The 20,104-nt window shown below is 45.3% G+C and overlaps 1 protein-coding gene across 1 annotated transcript in view; it reads right to left on the bottom strand.

Annotated features, from left to right (window-relative positions):
• The window catches only part of LOC311135522 (SH2 domain-containing protein 3C-like), a 118,332-nt gene that overhangs the window by 60,605 nt on the left and 37,623 nt on the right, over positions 1-20,104 (bottom strand). Inside the window, exon 3 of the mRNA XM_084169532.1 lies at positions 19,929-19,968. Coding sequence (XP_084025658.1) covers positions 19,929-19,968 — 40 coding nt within the window. The remainder of the gene's footprint in view (positions 1-19,928; positions 19,969-20,104) is intronic.

Genomic DNA, 20,104 nt, shown 5'->3' on the forward strand with positions numbered 1-20,104 from the left:
AGGAGCATTACACTGACTGAGACAAGAGAGGAGCATTAAACTGACTGACTGAGACAAGAGAGAGGAGCATTAAACTGACTGACTGAGACAAGAGAGAGGAGCATTCAACTGACTGACTGAGACAAGAGAGAGGAGCATTCAACTGACTGACTGGGACAAGAGATAGGAGCATTAAACTGCCTTACTGACAAAAAAGAGAGGAGCATTAAACTGACTGACTAAGACAAGAGAGATGAGCATTAAACTGACTGACTGAGACAAGAGAGAGGAGCATTACACTGACTGACTGAGACAAGAGAGAGGAGCATTAAACTGACTGAGACAAGAGAGAGGAGCATTAAATTGACTGAGACAAGAGAGAGGAGCATTAAACTGACTGAGACAAGAGAGAGGAGCATTAAACTGACTGAGACAAGAGAGAGGAGCATTAAACTGACTGAGACAAGAGAGAGGAGCATTAAACTGACAGAGACAAGAGAGAAGAAGCATTAAACTGACTGACTGAGACAAGAGAGAGGAGCATTAAACTGACTGACTGAGACAAGAGAGAGGAGCATTAAACTGACTGACTGAGACAAGAGAGAGGAGCATTAAACTGACTGACTGAGACAAGAGAGAGGGGCATTACATTGACTGACTGAGACAAGAGAGAGGAGCATTAAACTGACTGAGACAAGAGAGAGGAGCATTAAACTGACTGAGACAAGAGAGAGGAGCATTACACTGACTGAGACAAGAGAGGAGCATTAAACTGACTGACTGAGACAAGAGAGAGGAGCATTAAACTGACTGACTGAGACAAGAGAGAGGAGCATTCAACTGACTGACTGAGACAAGAGAGAGGAGCATTCAACTGACTGACTGGGACAAGAGATAGGAGCATTAAACTGCCTTACTGACAAAAAAGAGAGGAGCATTAAACTGACTGACTAAGACAAGAGAGATGAGCATTAAACTGACTGACTGAGACAAGAGAGAGGAGCATTACACTGACTGACTGAGACAAGAGAGAGGAGCATTAAACTGACTGAGACAAGAGAGAGGAGCATTAAATTGACTGAGACAAGAGAGAGGAGCATTAAACTGACTGAGACAAGAGAGAGGAGCATTAAACTGACTGAGACAAGAGAGAGGAGCATTAAACTGATGAGACAAGAGAGAGGAGCATTAAACTGACTGAGACAAGAGAGAGGAGCATTAAACTGACAGAGACAAGAGAGAAGAGCATTAAACTGACTGACTGAGACAAGAGAGAGAAGCATTAAACTGACTGACTGAGACAAGAGAGAGGAGCATTAAACTGACTGACTGAGACAAGAGAGAGGAGCATTAAACTGACTGACTGAGACAAGAGAGAGGAGCATTAAACTGACTGACTGAGACAAGAGAGAGGAGCATTAAACTGACTGACTGAGACAAGAGAGAGGAGCATTGGGACCTCCCAAAACTCAACACGCACACATCCCTTCAGATCAGAAATGCCCTTGCATGTCCGGACTGACACAGCACACCAAAAGCAGCCTAAAAAAGTGTGTGTGTGTGTGTCAACACTCCCGGGGAGAAACACTAGCCCTGTTTGCACGCGGTCGACGTGTTATTCCGAAAGACGCTCATGGGAAATTATCCTGTGAAACCCTGCTGTCCTCTCTATCTCTCCATCTCTCCCCCTCTCTATCTCTCCATCCAGAGCATTATCTCATTGTGTTCTGTAGTTGCTGTTGTGTAAGCTCAGAGAGGATGTATACATAAGGATCTTAAGAGAGGGATAAATCATCCCTCCATCTCTCCATCCCTCCATCTCTCCATCCCTCTATCCCTCCATCTCTCCATCTCTCTATCCGTCCATCTCTCTATCCCTCCATCTCTCCATCCCTCCATCTCTCATCTCTCTATCCCCTCCCTCCATCTCTCCATCCCTCCATCTCTCTATCCCTCCATCTTTCTATCCCTCCATCTCTCATCTCTCTATCCCTCCATCCCTCCATCTCTCCATCTCTCTATCCCTCCATCTCTCTATCCCTCCATCTCATCTCTCTATCCCTCCATCCCTCCATCTCTCCATCCCTCCATCTCTCATCTCTCTATCCCTCCATCTCTCCATCTCTCATCTCTCTATCCCTCCATCCCTCCATCTCTCATCTCTCTATCCCTCCATCTCTCTATCCCTCCATCTCTCCACATCTCTCCATCCCTCCATCTCTCCATCCCTCCATCTCTCTATCCCTCCATCTCATACCCTCCATCCATCCCTCCATCCCTCTCTCTCCATCCCTCCATCTCTCCATCTCTCCATCCCTCCATCTCTCCATCCCTCCATCTCTCCATCCCTCCATCTCTTTATCCCTCCATCCCTCCATCCCTCCATCCCTCTCTCTCCATCCCTCCATCCCTCCATCTCTCCATCCCTCCATCCCTCCATCTCTCCTCCCTCCATCTCTCCATCCCTCCATCTCTCCATACCTCCATCTCTCCATACCTCCATCTCTCCATCTCTCTATCCCTCCATCCCTCCATCTCTCCATCTCTCCATCCCTCCATCTCTCCATCCCTCCATCTCTCAATCTCTCTCTCTCCATCTCCATATCCCTCCATCCCTTCATCTCTTCATCTCTCCATCCCTCCATCTCTCTGTTGAGACCGCTATGTGGCATTCTCGTTCTCTTTTCAGGAGCATGAGAGGAGTTGTTCACTCCCCTGGCGGTGTTTCCTATGGCACCACTCATAAAGACAACATGGGGGGGGGTGTGTGTGGGAGAGAGAGAGAGAGAATGAGAGAGAGAGAGAGAGAGAGAGAGAGAGAATGAGTGTGTGTGTGTCTACGTGTGTGTGCATGCATTCAATTGTCATTGTCTGTGTGTCTGTGTGTGTGTGAGGAGGGGAGGGGGATTCTACCTCTGGGGTTCCTGCCAACTGCAGCACTACACTGTGTGTGTGTGTTGTGTGTGTGTGTGTGTGTGTGTGTGTGTGTGTGTGTGTGTGTGTGTGTGTGTGTGTGTGTGTGTGTGTGTGTGTCAACAGCACCAGTTCTGCTCTGTCTGCTGTTTAGTCACACTCACTTAATTAGTCCTAAGTGTTCAGTCAGCTCAACACTATATCAGAGTTACCAGAGCATAGTGCCTGGTAATGCTGTGTGTGTCTGTGTCCCCCCCCTCTGAACACGATCTAATCAAGGATAATCTAATTCGTAGTCTAATCTAAATTAAGTCGCATTAAAAGATTTTCAGTTTTATTTTTTCATTTTTAGAAGGTGTAATTAAATGTTATGCGTTAATCTCTAACATATCTTTATGTTAGATTAGATTATTTCATTGTTTGGGTAACATTTTATGAACTTTTTAGTCTGGTTTTATCATTGTGGAATGAAATTCTATCTTTTACAGAAATGGTTTAAAAAACAAAGTGATTTGATTTTTGAAAACGGTTATCCAAATGTTGTTGTTGTTGATGTTATCATCAATTCTCCATCTCCTGTCTATGTCCACCATGATCAACATACGTTAATAAAGTAAAATGAAACATTAAGAGTTCTACTGGGGCTTTGGATTCCAGTAACTCACAAAGACCTTTTGAGGGACGGTTTGGTATAAACGTCAGATACCAGAGATCCAACTGAGTTATGGAATACCTAGGTTACTAGTGCCTTCACCTTCGTCTTCAATTTAGCATAGGCCTATGTCTAGGTACTTTAGCCAACTGCTCCTTTTTCTAATTGACCTTTATTTAACCAGGTTGTCCCACGGACATTAGAAGACCTCTTTCACAAGGGAGAGGCCTGTAGTGGCATAAATGACTAGTCAGAGGAGTTGGCCACACACTGAGACCACGTTACCTCAACCTCCCCTGGCTGACCCATTAGTCCTCAGATCCCTGCTCTTATCAGACACCCAACAGGGTAATATAAGACCTAGGTTACTATTGTCTTAACCTCATCATGAGCCTAGAATCTGTAGTTTATGTACTTCTACTTCTACTGCTAAAACCTTCTACTCCTAAAACCTTCTACTGCTAATTCTAATGCTAAAACATTCTACTGCTAATTCTACTGCTAAAACCTTCTACTGCTAAAACCATCTACTGCTAATTCTACTGCTAAAACTGCTAAAACATTCTACTGCTGGAAACTTCTACTGCTAAAACCTTCTACTCCTAAAACCTTCTACTGCTAATTCTACTGCTAAAACTGCTGAAACCATCTACTGCTGAAACCTTCTACTGCTGAAACCATCTACTGCTGAAACCTTCTACTGCTGAAACCTTCTACTGCTGAAACCTTCTACTGCTGAAACCTTCTACTGCTGAAACCTTCTACTGCTCAAACCTTCTACTGCTGAAACCTTCTACTGCTCAAACCTTCTACTGCTGAAACCTTCTACTGCTGAAACCTTCTACTGCTGAAACCTTCTACTGCTGAAACCTTCTACTGCTAAAACCTTCTACTGCTGAAACCTTCTACTGCTGAAACCTTCTCCTGCTGAAACCTTCTACTGCTGAAACATTCTACTGCTAAAACCTTCTACTGCTGAAACCTTCTACTGCTGAAACCTTCTACTGCTGAAACCTTCTACTGCTGAAACATTCTACTGCTAAAACCATATACAGTGCTAGTTTTAATGTAAGTGGTTCTCCAAAGACTGTACAAAAGCGGTTGAGAAGCACAGGGCTAAAGCACATAGAGAGCTGTGACCACCAGGTTAACATAACCTTCCTCTACCCTCTAATACTCAGGCCCCTGCTCTTATGAGAAGGGCTCAGTTAGAGAGATTCTGTCATATCTATCCGGCTGAACACCGGCCTCTTGCTGCCAACCCCTCAACCTCCATCCCCTGACTTCTGGGGTCAGCCAAGGGTCAAAGGTCAAGTGGACACACAATAGAACCCCTCCCCGGATCCCTCCTGCCCAAATTCCATCTCCTCCAGATTCCCTCTCTCTACACACTAACCCCATCTGAAACACAGAGGATCAGAACTCCCCTAACAACAATAACAGCAAAGCTCCTCCACGTCAATAATGAACTTGTATTTATCAATGTTCAATAATGAGGAATTTAGAGATAGATATAGGCCCATCCTAGCAGAAAATTAATAGTTTGTGACTAGCCAGTGCATAAGGGTTTGGGGAGTGGGGTTGGGGTTGGGGTTTGGGGGTATGGGTGGGTGGGTGGGGTTTTGGGGGTATGGGTGGGTGGGGATTTGGGGGTTTGGGGGTATGGGTGGTTGGGTGGCTGAGGGGGTGTATAGAGCAGGTGGGGGTAGCAGTAAGTACCAGACCAAGCCTGTGATCTCTGCAGTGCTGCTCTGCTCCCTAAAAGAGCCACACACACAAAGACTTCTGAGGGGAACCATGCAGGTGCTACGAGGTTCCGTGTGGCTCAGTTGGTAGAGCATGGCACTCAAAACACCAGGGTTATGGGTTCGATTCCCACGGGGGACCAGTACAAAAAAGTATGAAAATGTATGCACTCAATACTGTAAATCGCTCTGGATTAGAGCGTCTGCTAAAATGACAAAATATGTAAAAAACAAAAACAAAAAGGAGTCCCTTAGAACTCTGTATGACACAGACACACCGCAGTCTCACTGTAGTGGAGCAGTCAGTGGGAGTGACAGCAGTGGAAGTAGTGTGACCGATGTGAGTCTGTCTGTCAACGCATTCACACCTCCACAACTCTCCCTGTTACAGCTGTCTATTTCCCTGTTACAGTTGTCTCCAGCACACCTATTTCATATTTCACCAGTCAGTGCCCCAGCCATGGGCGGTGTGTTCAATAGGGCGATATGGGCGACGCACTGCCAAACGGGAAAAGGAAGGGATTTTTTTTCTAATCAATTATATCATGGCAACAGTAGTTCAGTGTTCACGTCTGATCTGCCAGCCACTAAATGTCCAATCAGGCTAAAGTCGTGCTTCAAATGTCCCCGCCCGTTTTGGGGCGATTTCAGTCAGGTTGAAAATCGCCCAGAAGTCTCTCATAGCCTCTAATGTAAAATATTTTTTTTTCAAATTTCTGAGCTTTCAATACATTCTCTATGGGTGTCTGAGGGCTTGCACTTACGCGCTTTCGTCATACGTAACGTAACGTAACCATGAACGGCAGACAGCAACGCTTGGACAGCGACTGGTGTAACCGACATGCACCATCTTTCAGAAAAGATTAAGAAAAATGAGCTGTCAAAGACCCACATTGATAGCTGTTTGAGATTGTCTGCTTTGGTGAGAGTGAATATTGCCACTCAACTGGATGAGGGATACAGGCTAGCTGTCCGCCGCCACAACGATGAGGTTAGCAACAGCAGAGTCGTGAACACTGTCTACGAGAATCGAGACGACCTCATAGAATGTTTTGAAGCCATCCGGACGGGTTCATTGGGTTCATTTGACCAGCCCACCGTACCAGAAGCTACAGAATAAGGACATCGATGCTGTCTTTATCAAACGTGCCCTCGACAGCTTCGCAAGCAGTGTGCAGGCCATAAGGTAAGATAAAGATTAAACAATATCATTCGATCTTTCTCAAAGCAGAGCTTTATTTGAAAATGTATGCATGAAAGGAGACTGCATTTGTGTTTGAAATTACATTATTGTCATTATATATGGCCAGTGGTGTAATCTATCTTATTTTATATACTATGTGTACTGTACAGTGGTGCTCATAAGTGTATGAACACATTCTAAAGCTGACTAAAAAGAGGAATAAAAAAATAAAAAAATCATCTTTTGGAAATTGATCTTAATGACTTAATTAAAAAAGTTGGAAAATCCAACCTTTAAGGACACCAATTTTCTTTTCTTTTTTATTCCTCTTTTTAGTCAACTTTAGCATGGGATCATAAGCTTATGAGCACCACTGTATACTGTGCTGAACATCCAGGCTATGTGAGACACAAAGGCTAACTTAAACACTAAAGACTTTATGCATCCCTGCCCATTTTAAGTGGAACTGAAGTATTTGTACTATACATGGATACATTGCATATACCTGTGCATCACATAGACAACAATACTGTACAAAGCCAACAAACACATTGGTCTGTTTGCCTTCAGGGACTCCTCTCAACAGCAGCTGCAAGAAGCAACAGGAGCCAAAAGACCCAGAACAGCTTTGAGAGAAGAGGAGAAGCAGAGGCTGTCTGAAGAGGTCTGCAACACCATCCTGGATCACACCAAAGAAAGGTTCTCTTTCTCTGGCCACCTTGTGAGTGCTACCTTACTGCAAGCAGACATGTTTGAAAGGTACTGCCATTCAAAAAAATAAAAAATCTGTTCATGTTCATTTTTACAAATCTATACAATTGGCCAGAATATGGTTGTTCATATTTACAAATCTATACAATTGGCCAGAATATGGTTGTTCATTTTTACAAAGCCATACATATTGTTTATGCAGTGTTGAGGAATGTGAAAGAACACCCTTGATTATTTTTACTGTGATAACTTATTTTGCTTTTGTAAGCCAACACTTTTGAGATCAGTCAATAAATGCTTCTGGTATTGACTTATATGCTGCCCCTGTCTTCATGTTGTTGCTGGACATATCTTTTTAAAAATGTGTGTAGGTCACCTAAATCATCAGAAAAATTGCCCCTCCTGAGAATTTTTTCAGGAGCCGCCACTGGCCCCAGCCCTTTATTTACCACACACACATATGCCCTCTCTCTGACATTCCTCTGCTGTTAGTTTTGTCCTCCCTACCATTCCTCCTTTAGAGCTCAGCCTCCCTACCATTCCCTACCATTTCTCACCATTCCCTACCATTCCTCACCATTTCTCACCATTCCCTACCATTCCTCACCATTTCTCACCATTCCCTACCATTCCTCACCATTCCTCACCATTTCCTACCATTCCCTACCATTCCTCACCATTCCTCACCATTTCCTACCACTCCTCACCATTCCTCACCATTCGAAATCAAATCAAATGTTATTTGTCACATGCAGGTGTAGACCTTACAGGTGTAGACCTTACAGTGAAATGCTTACTTACAAGCCCTTAACCAACAATGCAGTTTTAAGAAAAATAAGTGTTAAGTAAAAAATAGATAACTACAAAATAACAAATAACAAATAATGAAAGCTAAGTAAAATAACAGTAGGGAGGCTATATACAGGGGGTACCGGTACAGAGTCAATGTGAGTCAATGTGCGGGGGCACAGGTTAGTTGAGGTAATATGTACATGTAGGTAGAGTTAAAGTGACTATGCATAGATAATAAACAGAGAGTAGCAGCAGCGTAAAAGAGGGGGTGGGGGGAACAATGCATTCCTCCTTTAGATCTCAGCCTCCCTACCATTCCTCCTCTTTCCTGGTGAATCCCTGGCGCTTCACTGCTTCCCCGCTTCCCTGCATCTAGCTCCAGCTCCAAGCAGTTAGCCTGAGGGTTAGTCTGTTTCTGCTCTCTAGCCAACTCCTTACAGAATTGTGAGAGCAGAAACCAGGCTACAATGCAGTGGCTTAGAGGAAGGGGGTTTGGAAAAAGGCGCTACAAAGCTAATGGTTTGGAGCAACAGGAATAAAAAACAAAGTCAGCATGTCTCATAACTAGTGAAAACATCCCAGTGTAATTAGCTTCCTCTCTCTCAGTAACAGGCTGATTTTCTCTTGAACTTTCGGGGTTAAACAGCCGCTTAGCCCCTCACCGCTCCGGGGGGAGTGACAGGCGGGCGAGGCGGGCGAGGCGAGGCAGTCACTACAAAGAGGATTTACTGTGAAAGGGACTCGGGAGAGGAGGAGAAGAAGCCCCGAGACGAGACACGAGAAGAGTGGAGTAGGGGGGATTACACAGAGGGTCGCATATTTCAATTATTTAAACATTCCAATTGGCTACGGGTGGCGCTAATGCTAGCTAATGTCGCTAATGCAGCAGTATCAGTTACACAGCTTCTGCTATGTTACACGGGTAGGGTTGAACATGGTTAATGGACTATGTGGAGGTAGAGAGAGCCCCACGGTAGCTGGTGGATAATTGGTGGCAGTGGTGGCCCCTGGAGCCCTGGGAGCCCCTGGGAGCCCCTGGAGCCCCAGTCGGAGGACATGTGTTTGATATAATGCCATTTATTCCAGTCATTAAAATGAGCCTATTCTCCGATTTAAAGTGACACCAGCCTCCACTGGTTGGGAGCCACAGGGCCAGGCCAGGGGGGTCTGGCTGTGACAGAGAGGTTGGCAGGGCCACAAACAGTATCCCAGCTGGGTCACTGGGGGTGACAGAGAGGATGGCAGGGCTAGTTGGGGTTTGCCTTGCTGGTTGGGGTTAGCCTGGCAGGCTAGCTGGCAGACACAGAAAGGGGGGATTAAAATCAGGGGAAAACAATGGAAGTGCAAACTGCATGCTGAGGGAGGGGAGAAAGGGGCAGATGGGAGGATTTGGGGGTTCAAGCGTTGATCTGGTCTGTGAACAAACAGGGCTGTAGCATTACAATGGCCCAGTTAGAGGCAGACTGGGAGAGGATAGTATAGTGGTCTTAATACAGACACAATGGCAGCACTGCCAGCACGCAGCACTCCCACAATACCAGTCTAGACTCATAGAGCATAGGATCAGTAGTAAGCTCGCCGATGGGTGTCTAAAGTACAATATATCAGCTGGAAATTGAAAACAACCTAATGGTGGTCTGAACTGAAGTGTTGAAATCCTGCTATTTGTTCCCTGGCCCCTGGGGCACAGAAATGCAGCTACCCTAACCGTATCCTTATTTTTGAGAATGTAGTCAGTCAAATGCTTCAGTATAACCCCACTAATGAGGTCTGTCAAACAGAAACTCGCTCACTAACAGTGTGGGTCTCTCTCTTCCTGTCCTGGTACTGGTGCTGGTCTGAGATCAGGTGATGTATACACAGGAGACACCGCTCAACAGATAGAGGATGTTATCAGGACCATCTATCAGAGAAAAGTGGCTGAGGCTGGTAGCCCAAATACAAACTCTAACATTATAGCCACTTCTCTTCGCAGTACATGCTCCCATTTTTACATCTCTTCAAGGTAAAACACGCACACACGGGCATGTGCATGCACACACGTACACACATCAGGGTCATATTTTATTTTACCACCACAACTATAAAACCCTATAAATCCTGTTTCCAACAGACGTGGCACAGCGCAGAAAAAAGCAACATAAGATCATGACTCTCAGAAACAACATATTACATTACTGTGTGTACTTACTACAGAATCAGATCCAAAGACTTTCAGTAATAACATCATACCGAGCCGACTAGGTGAAAAATCTGTCGATGTGCCCTTGAGCAAGGCACTTAACCCTAATTGCTCCTGTAAGTCGCTCTGGATAAGAGCGTCTGCTAAATGACAAAAATGTAATGTAAATGATACCATAGTAGTGCACTGGGCCTTTACTAGTCCTGTATTAGCGCCCCAATATAGTTGTCTGTAGCACCCCCACCTGCAAACATCTTCCCACGGCAATGCATACTACTGTAAGATTCCTTACTGTCGTATCCAAAGACTTTCAGTGGTGATATAGTGTCATTCATCTCCCTGCTAATCTCTCCTGTGATGCTCTAATGCTACGATAGAGTATCTGAACACAATGTACCAACAAAACATCCTCAGGTTATCTCTCAGGAATCAGTCATACTCATGTTTCTGAGGCTCCTAAAATCAGACAAGCACAACTAGATATTCTTCCCAGCATCATACTCTAACTATATCACCAGCTAGGTGCTGGCCAACACAGGAATGAACACAAAATGTAAAATGTAAAATGTAAACACACTCCAACACCCATTACACACTCTCACACACAAAGACATAAAACCGCTAACAGAAATGTCCAGAAATTCACAAGCCAATATACAGATTATGTTCTTTCAAAAGCAAACTCTAACAAAAACATTGTTTGAATCACCTCTATCTTGCTCTTTAATTTCTCAAACACAAACACAAACACACACACACCCTCACCTGCACCTGCATGAAGGAGCCTCTGTAGAAACAGCAGGCAGCTGCCGACAGGGTGCTCCATAGGCTACAGCGCTCCGTCATGATGCCCCTCTACTGTCCTCTCCTCACAGCTCCGTTCAGCTTGGGCTGTATCCCACCCTGAGGTCCCCAGCACCAGCTCTCCTCTGTCACTGTCCCACAGCAGGCAGGCAGCGCTCTTCTGCTCGCTAGCAGCCCCGGCCCCGGCAGCAGCTCATCTCACTAACACTGTGTGGCAGCTACGCTACCCTATGGTACTAATGCTAGCTAACACTACAGCTGCTACGGCTGGTGCTACTGGTACTGCTGATCAGGGCCCTATCTCCTTGCACTACAGCTGCTACTGCTACTGTCATATCTCTCTCTCAGCTCCGCACAGTCTCTCTCGCTTTCTCTCTCTCTCTCTCGTTCACACTCTCACTGTGCTTCACCAGCCTTAGCAGGGATTACCTCATCCGTTTCTGATGAAAGGAGTGGGTGGGGGGAGGGTGGAAAGGAGGGAGGGAGAGAGGGATGAGGGAGAAGGAGGAGGGAGAGATGCTTGCAGGCACTGGCGGAGTGCTGTCGAATGCAGGCAAGGCAGACCCCACCCATCCCCTCCTCCTTCATGACCACAGACAGACAGAGACAGAGAGAGAGAGACAGAGACAGAGAGAGAGAGAGACAGAGAGAGAGAGAGAGAGAGAGACAGAGAGAGAGAGAGAGAGAGAGAGAGAGAGAGAGAGAGAGAGAGAGAGAGAGAGAGAGAGAGAGAGAGTGGGGTCTGTTTGTGTTCACAAACACAAACAGGCCCCACAGAGACCCAGGACAGCAACACAATTAGACCCAACCAAATCATGAGAAAACAAAAAGATAATTACTTCACACATCGGAAATAATTTACCAAAAAACAGAGCAAACTGGAATGTTATTTGGCCCTAAACAGAGAGTACACAGTGGCAGAATAGCTGACCACTGTGACTGACCAAAAATTAAGGAAAGCTTTGACTATGTACAGACTCAGTGAGCATTGCAATTGAGAAAGGCCGCCTTAGCCTGTCTTCTCTTGAGAGCCAGGTCTGCCTATGTGCACACTTCCCACAAAATGAGGTGGAAACTGAGCTGGACTTCCTAACCTCCTGCCAAATGTATGTTCACATTAGAGACACATATGTGACTAGTTTCAGGAAACTAGGCTTATGTCGCACGTCACTACTTCACAGGAGGCCTTTGAACGTAAACATACATTTCTAATCAAAATTCATTTTTTTGGCAGAAATGCCTTCTGGAACATGTGAACTTTCATGTGCCTTAATAACAAACTTGTATTCCATCCGTAAAAAAACAAAAAATTACAAGCCTAGTTGGTTTCGCCACGGAAAAAGACAGGAACCTTCCTGCTAGCCATGATTGGCTGAGATAATGGATGGGCTGGACATGCCGGGAGATGAGTTTGGATTGGTCTGCCATGTAGCATGCTTCTGTTTATAACGTGAGCTGCTCAGTATGTGTTGATAGTCCTTTTATACCGCAGCGTTTTTGAAATATATAACGTTAGCCATCGAGAACTACAAAAGTTTTGCTACTTTTCTCAACAACATTGATGCCCTGAATTTAGCAGGCGCTATCGACAGATCAGTTGGAAAAAGTGATTTGCTACTTTCTGCACCTACCACGGTCAGTGTGAACCGGAGTGACTTGACACAACGCTGGCCAAACAAGATATAGCTATAAACAAAACAGAGTTAAATGGTTCCAGTCTGCCGTGAAGCATTCATCCATGTATACAGGTAAGAGCCTAGCTACATATCAGATATTATACATTTCTAATTTTGTCAGAAAGTCATTTTCATCGCAAGTTAAAGCATACTGTTAGCTAGCTAGCGAACATTATCTAGCTGGCTCGCTAGCTAACATTATGTGTATGGTCTATGTAGTAATATTATTTAAATCAGAAATCCATTTGCATTCTTAGTTATAGCCTAATGTTAGCTAGCTAACATTGAACCTGGTTGGTTAGCTTTAGCTACCTGCAGATTCATACTACAGCTATGACAATGTTTGTATTGGTTGGTAGTATGAGTTGGGATTATGCCATCTCATTGTTTAGCTAGCTACATGTCTAAACAAAAGACAAAATACTACATGTCTAAACAAAACACTTCGCCAGATGATTACATGACCCATCAAGTTAGCCAGGTGTGTCTGGGGGTGATTACGGCCATCTATTGTATTCCATGAACATGTGTACATGTCTAGACAATAGTGACCCATCCATTTAGCTAGATGTGGCTGGGGGGTGGTTATAGTATTTCCTTCACATGACCCATCAATTTAGACAAGTGTGTCAGGTAAGCGTCATCTAATAATTATACATTTTTTATAAAATATTTTTATCTGGACACTTTCTGTTTTTGATATTGCAAGTAACCATTTCACCTTCTTTATCCTGTGCATGTGACATATCAACTTTTTATTTTATCTGATATAGTGTGTGTTTACCAGAGACGGTAATGTGAAGAACAACATGACCTGCACCAAAATCAGATTAGGATATAGGCAGAGGACTAGATAAAGTATATTTTTACCTGGACTTTTTCCTTATTGTAGGCTACTACTTTCACCGCTTTTAGTCTTGAAATCTTTGGTTGTTTACTAAAATAATCACTCTGTTTAGCAAATGGCCTCATATGTGAATCCTTAAAGAGATGGGTGGGGCTAAGGCTTAAGAGGGTGTGAACGATGCTGAATGGGTGTAGACAAAGAAGAGCTCTCCAGTAGGTGTACCAAAACATTCAAGGTCCATTTTCTCAAAACTGGGGTTACAAGTTTATCAACTTTCAAAGCAGAATTACTTTCCCATTGTTCTTCAACTGCAGTGTATGATATACCATTGTCTAGCTCTGAGTCTACCTACTGCTCTACCTCCTCACTACCCCTCTACCCCCTAACTACCCCCCTACTGCCCTACCTCCTCACTACCCCTTTACCCCCTAACTACCCCCCAACTGCCCTACCTCCTCACTACCCCTTTACCCCCTAACTACCCCCCAACTTCCCTACTTCTTCACCCCCTACTTTTCAGGTCTCTCCAGAGATGTTAGATCGGGTTCAAGTCCGGGCTTGAGGGCCCACGCCAAACCTCCTGAGGGGGAAGAGGCACTTATGCGCCTTCTTCACAACTGTGTGTGTGTGTTTGGACCATTTTAAGTCTTTAGTGATTCGGACACAGAGGAACTTGAAGCTGTCTACCTGCTCCACTGCCGCCCCATCAATGTGGATGGGGGCGTGCTCACCCCCCCCATTTCCTGTAGTCCACGATCAGCTCCTTGGTCTTGCTGACGTTGAGGGAGAGGTTGTTGCTCCAGCACCACACTGCCAGGTCACTGACCTCCTCCCTGTAGGCTGACTCATCATCACCGGGGATCAGGCCTACCACCGTTGTCTCCTCAGCGAACTTGATAATGGTGTTGGAGTCGTGCGTGGCCACGCAGTCGTGGTTGAACAGGGAGTACAGAAGGGGACTAAGCACACACCCCTGTGTTGAGGGTCAGCATGGTGGAGGTGATGTTGCCTACCCTCACCACCTGGGGTCGGCCCGTCAGAAAGTCCAGGATCCAGTTGCAGAGGGAGGTGTTCAGACCCAGAGTCCTAAGCTTGGTGACGAGCTTGGAGGGGATAATGGTGTTGAACGCTGAGCTGTAGTCAATGAACAGTATTCTCACATAGGTATTCCTCTTATCTAGGTGGGTGAGGGCAGTTTGAAGAGAAATTGAGATTGCGTTGTCTATGGATCTGTTGGGGCGGTATGCAAATTGGAGTGGGTCTAGGGTGGCTGGGATGGTGGAGTTAATGTGTGCCATAACCAGCCTCTCAAAGCACTTCATGATTACAGAAGTGAGTGCTACAGGGCAGTAATCATTGTGGCATGATGCCTTCGAGTTCTTAGGAACAGGGATGATTGTGTTCATCTTAAAACATGTGGGGATTACAGAATGGGTCAAGGAGCGGTTGAACATTTCAGTGAATATGCCTGCCAGCTCTTCTGCGGATGCTCTGAGAATGCACCCTGGAATACCGTCGGGGCCCGTGGCCTTGCGGGTGTTGACCTGATTAAAGACCCTTCTCACGTCGGCCTCGGAGAGTGAGATCACACAGTCCTCTGGGTTGGTGACGTCCCTCACACCCGGCTCAATGTTGTTGTTGTCAAAGCGTGCATAAAATGCATTGAGTTCGTCTGGTACAGAGGTATCGTTGTGCAGATCACGGTTGGGTCTTCCTTTGTAATCCCTAATGGACTGTAGCCCTGCCACACAAGGCGGGCGTCAGAGCCTGTGTAATATGATTCCACCTTATTCCTATATTGTCCTTTTGCTTGTTTGATGGGGCGGCAGGTAGCTTAGTGGGTAAGAGCGTTGTGCCAGTAACCGAAAGGTCGCTGGTTCTAATCCCCGAGCCGACTAGGTGAAAAATCTGTCGATGTGCCCTTAAGCAAGGCACTTAACCCTAATTGCTCCTGTAAGTCGCTCTGGATAAGAGCGTCTGCTAAATGACTAAAATGTAAATGTAAATGATGACTCTGCGAAGGTTATTGCGGGACTTCTTGTACTTATTCCTGTCTTCGGCCATAGCATCAGGGTTGTCTACGATAGCTCTGTGTGCGGTAGCCCTGCTTGAACAGTGGGTTGACACTTCCACCGCGCTGGAATTAATTAGAACACTAGTATTGAGTTGATGAAAAGGCAAAGCCCTCCCCCTCAATTTCCCCGACCACTGTCCTGTCCGCCCGGTGAATAGAGAATCCATCCAGTTGCGTAGCCGTGGGGGTATCTTGTCCGAGAGCCATGTTTCTGAAAAGCAAAGAACATTGCAGTTCCGGGAGTCCCTTTGGTAGCAAAAGCATCCATCTCATTATCAAGTGACTGTACATTAGCCAGTAAAATGGAGGGAAGAGGTGGCCGGTTTTCCCTTCGCCTTAATCTCACCAGGATCCCCCCTCTCTTGCCTCTGTAACGCCGGCGTTTCCTCTTGGGTAGCCCAAAAATTGGGTTGAAATTACAGAGAGCCCAGGGCAGATGAGTCAAGGATGAGCGCAGGACAGATTGTACAGATAGCGTTTATCGATGAAGAAGATTTGACTTGCAACGATTGTGGTGATATGAGGTTGTTTTACCAACAGTACTTTAGTTGATTTCACTTATTGTAAGTAAGTATTTGGATAAATAACCTATTGTAAGTCGTCTGCTACATAACTCGAATGTAAACATGTCCAACTCATCCCAAACCATCTCAATTGGGTTGAGGCCAGGTGATTGTGGAGGCCAGGTCATCTGATGCAGCACTCCATCACTCTCCTTCTTGGTCAAATAGCCCTTACACAGCCTGGTGGTGTATTTTGGGTCATTGTCCTGTTGAAAAACAAATTATAGTCCCATTAAGCGCAAACCAGATGGGATGGAATATCGCTGCAGAATGCTGTGGTAACCATGCTGGTTAAATGTGCCTTGAATTCTAAATAAATCACTGACAGTGTCACCAGCAAATCACCCCCACACCATCACACCTCCTCCTCCATGCTTCACGGTGGGAACCACACATGCGGAGCTCATCCGTTCACCTACTCTGCGTCTCACAAAGACACGGTGGCTTTAACCAAAAATCTCAAATTTGGACTCCAGACCAAAGGAGACATTTCCACCAGTCTAATGTCCATTGTTTCTTGGCCCAAGCAGGTCTCTTCTTATTATTGGTGTCCTTTAGTAGTGGTTTCTTTGCAGCAATTCGACCATGAAGGCCTGATTTACACAGTCCCCTCTGAACAGTTGATGTTGAGATGTGTCTGTTACTTGAACTCTGTGAAGCATTTATTTGGGCTGCAATTTCTGAGGCTGGTAACTCTAATGACCTTATCCTCTGCATAAGAGGTAACTCTTCCATTCCTGTGGCGGTCCTCATGAGAGCCAGTTTCATCATATGGCTTGATGGTTTTTGCGACTGCACTTGAAGAAACTTTCAAAGTTCTTGACATTTTCAGTATTGACTGACCTTCATGTCTTAAAGTAATGATGGACTGTTGTTTCTTTTTGCTTATTTGAGCTGTTCTTGCCATAATATGGACTTGGTCTTTTACCAAATAGGGCTATCTTCTACCTTGTCACAACACAACTGATTGGCTTAAACGCATTAAGAAGGAAAGAAATTCCACAAATTAACATTTAAGAAAGCACACATGTTAATTGAAATGCATTCCAGATGACTACCTCATGAAGCTGGTTGAGAGAATGCCAAAAATGTGCAAAGGTGTTATCAAGGCAAAGGGTGGCTATTTGAAGAATCTCAAATATAAAATATATTTTGATTTGTTTAACAGTTTTTTGGTTACTACATGATTCAATATGTGTTATTTCATAGTTTTGATGTCTTCACTATTATTCTACAATGTAGAAAATAGTAAAAATAAAGAAAACCCTTGAATGAGTAGATGTGTCCAAACTTTTGACTGGTAATGTATATATATATGATTTTTGAATGACTACCTCATCTCTGTACTCCACACATACAATTACTGTATCTGTTAGGTCCCTCAGTCGAGCAATGAATTTCAAACACAGACTCAATCACAAAGACCAGGGAGGTTTTCCAATGCCTTGCAAAGAAGGGCACCTATTGGTAGATTGGTAAAAAAAAAAATGTTTAAAGCAGACACTGAATATCCCATGGCACTTATCATAAGTGTAGGGGTGTTAACCACGGTGTCCTGGCTACATTCCCAATTTCCCAATGGCCACGTAATCAGCCCCACCTTCCAATTGGCTCATTCATCCACCCTATGTGTGTGTGTGTATCACAACATCAGTCACATCAGGCAGTTACATTCTCCCTACAACCTCTGCTGTGGTTAGAAACCCAGAAACCAGGTTTTTAAAACCCAACACTGAATATTCAGGCCAAGTGCTTATTTAAACATAAGTATCATAAATGTTTCAGAGAGAAGCAATGGGGTTGAGCAAAGGAGAGATGTAAACATTGGGCAGCGGAGGAGAAGAAGGGAGGAGAGGAGGGAGAGTGGTGTGGGTGAGTAGGGGAGGAGGGTGAGAGAGGAGAGGGAGAGGAGGAGGGAAGGAGGCTCAGAGGAGGGCAAGGGTGAGAGTAGGGAGGGGAGGAAAGGGGAGGGGGTGAGAGTGGTGTGGGTGAGGAAAGAGGAAGGGGTGGGGTGAGAGTGGTCATTGTGTTCTATTCTATTACCTCTACTTTGCGTGTGTGTATACCACAACATCAGGATCACATTCTCCCTCTATCCTCTACGGTGCTTAGAACCCCAGAAACCAGGCTTACACCCCCACCTACTGGCCTGGTCCTGAAGCACACCCAGCCCACTGGCCTGATCCAGAACCACCCCCACCTAATGGCCTGGTCCAGAACTACCCCATCTACTGGCCTGATCCTGAAGCACACCCAGCACACTGGCTTGATCCAGAACCACCCCCACCTAATGGCCTGGTCCAGAACTACCCCATCTACTGGCCTGGTACTGAAGCACACCCAGCACAATGGCTTGATCCAGAACCCCCCCCCCCCCCCCCACTGGCCTGGTCCTGAACCACACTCACCTACTGGCCTGGTCCTGAACCACCCCACCTACTGGCCTGATCCAGAACCACCCCCACCTACTGGCCTGATCCAGAACCACCCCCACCTACTGGCCTGGTCCTGAACCACCCCACCTACTGGCCTGGTCCTGAACCACCCCACCTACTGGCCTGATCCTGAAGCACCCCACCTACTGGCCTGGTCCTGAACCATACTCACCTACTGGCCTGGTCCTGAACCACCCCACCTACTGGCCTGGTCCTGAACCACCCCACCTACTGGCCTGGTCCTGAACCACACCCACCTACTGGCCTGGTCCTGAACCACCACACCTACTGGCCTGGAACCCAGATGCGCTGAAGCACTTGTTGACTTTGGATTCAATTTCCTAAATGGCAGAATTAATTAGACTAAATGCTGAGACTACTGAAATGGGCCTAATTACAGAAGCACAGGGGTATAATCACCTAGAATTACATTTCAAAGACCACATTAAAATGGTAGTCTAATATAACTAAAGTGCTTTTTTAAATAAAAGACCCTCCAGTATAAATTATCAAGTCCGAAATGAATTCTGCACAGTAGTATATTATGATTTGTGAAGCCACTTAAAAACCGTTAAACGTAGAGACTTATTTAAATCTACATTAAACACAAAACAAGAGTTTGGAGTGTGTACTCCACAATCTCTTTGTTTACAAATAATTATGTATAGGTGTTCCACACTGCTTCATTGTTTACAAATGACAAGGCTTCAGCTAAGATCCTGCTCGGTTGCCCATGGTAACAAACACCATTTACCCTGGTGCAGCCATTGAATCTTAGCAGAGCAGAGCCAAGCAGAGCGGGGAAAGCACTGAGTCTCTTTGTGCTTACTGATCCTAATTAAATTACAAACACTGTCCCTTGAGTCAGGAGCTCAAATACAGGTCCCCTTAAACCTCACTACAAAACCAAAGCAGATCAACACACTGGTCCCCTCACCACACTAGAAATACCAACACATACTCACACTGATACTAAATGGTAGGGCTAGGACGAAACCAGTATCGCAAACATTTTTTCCATGGGAAAAATGCAAACATGAAGCATACCAAACCTGCTGTATGTAACATTGTGTGTGCTATAGTTTGGAAAGTAAATAAATGTGACTCTGGATGACAACATAATGATGTTTGTTTCCAACATTAGGGCTGTTTTCCTAAAGAAGTTAAATCCGCTTTGTGTTTAGTTTCCTTGCCGCCCCTACTAAATGGTCACCACTGCTTAGATGGGTGTAATCTCCCACTCCCTTCCCTTTCTCAGATACTGTGTGGACTGCTGAAGCAATTCTCTGGGCCTTCTGGGTAGGGACACTGACGCTAGCAGAACCAGCATAGACAGATAGACAGACATAGGAGGGAAAAAAATGAGTCTTACCTTGACATATTCACCCTGGCTGTCTGTTGGGTCCATGGGGCTGTTTTGAAGAGGACAGAGAGAATTGTATAAATATATTATTGGTCAAACTCAGGCAGATGTGTGCAGAATGTAGAATGATAACCCTATACTGTGCTATATACAATAAGCATATTCCCCATGGAAGTGCTACAGGG

This window comes from Coregonus lavaretus (assembly GCF_964263955.1).
Source record: "Coregonus lavaretus genome assembly, chromosome: 10".
Taxonomy (NCBI): Eukaryota; Metazoa; Chordata; class Actinopteri; order Salmoniformes; family Salmonidae; genus Coregonus; species Coregonus lavaretus.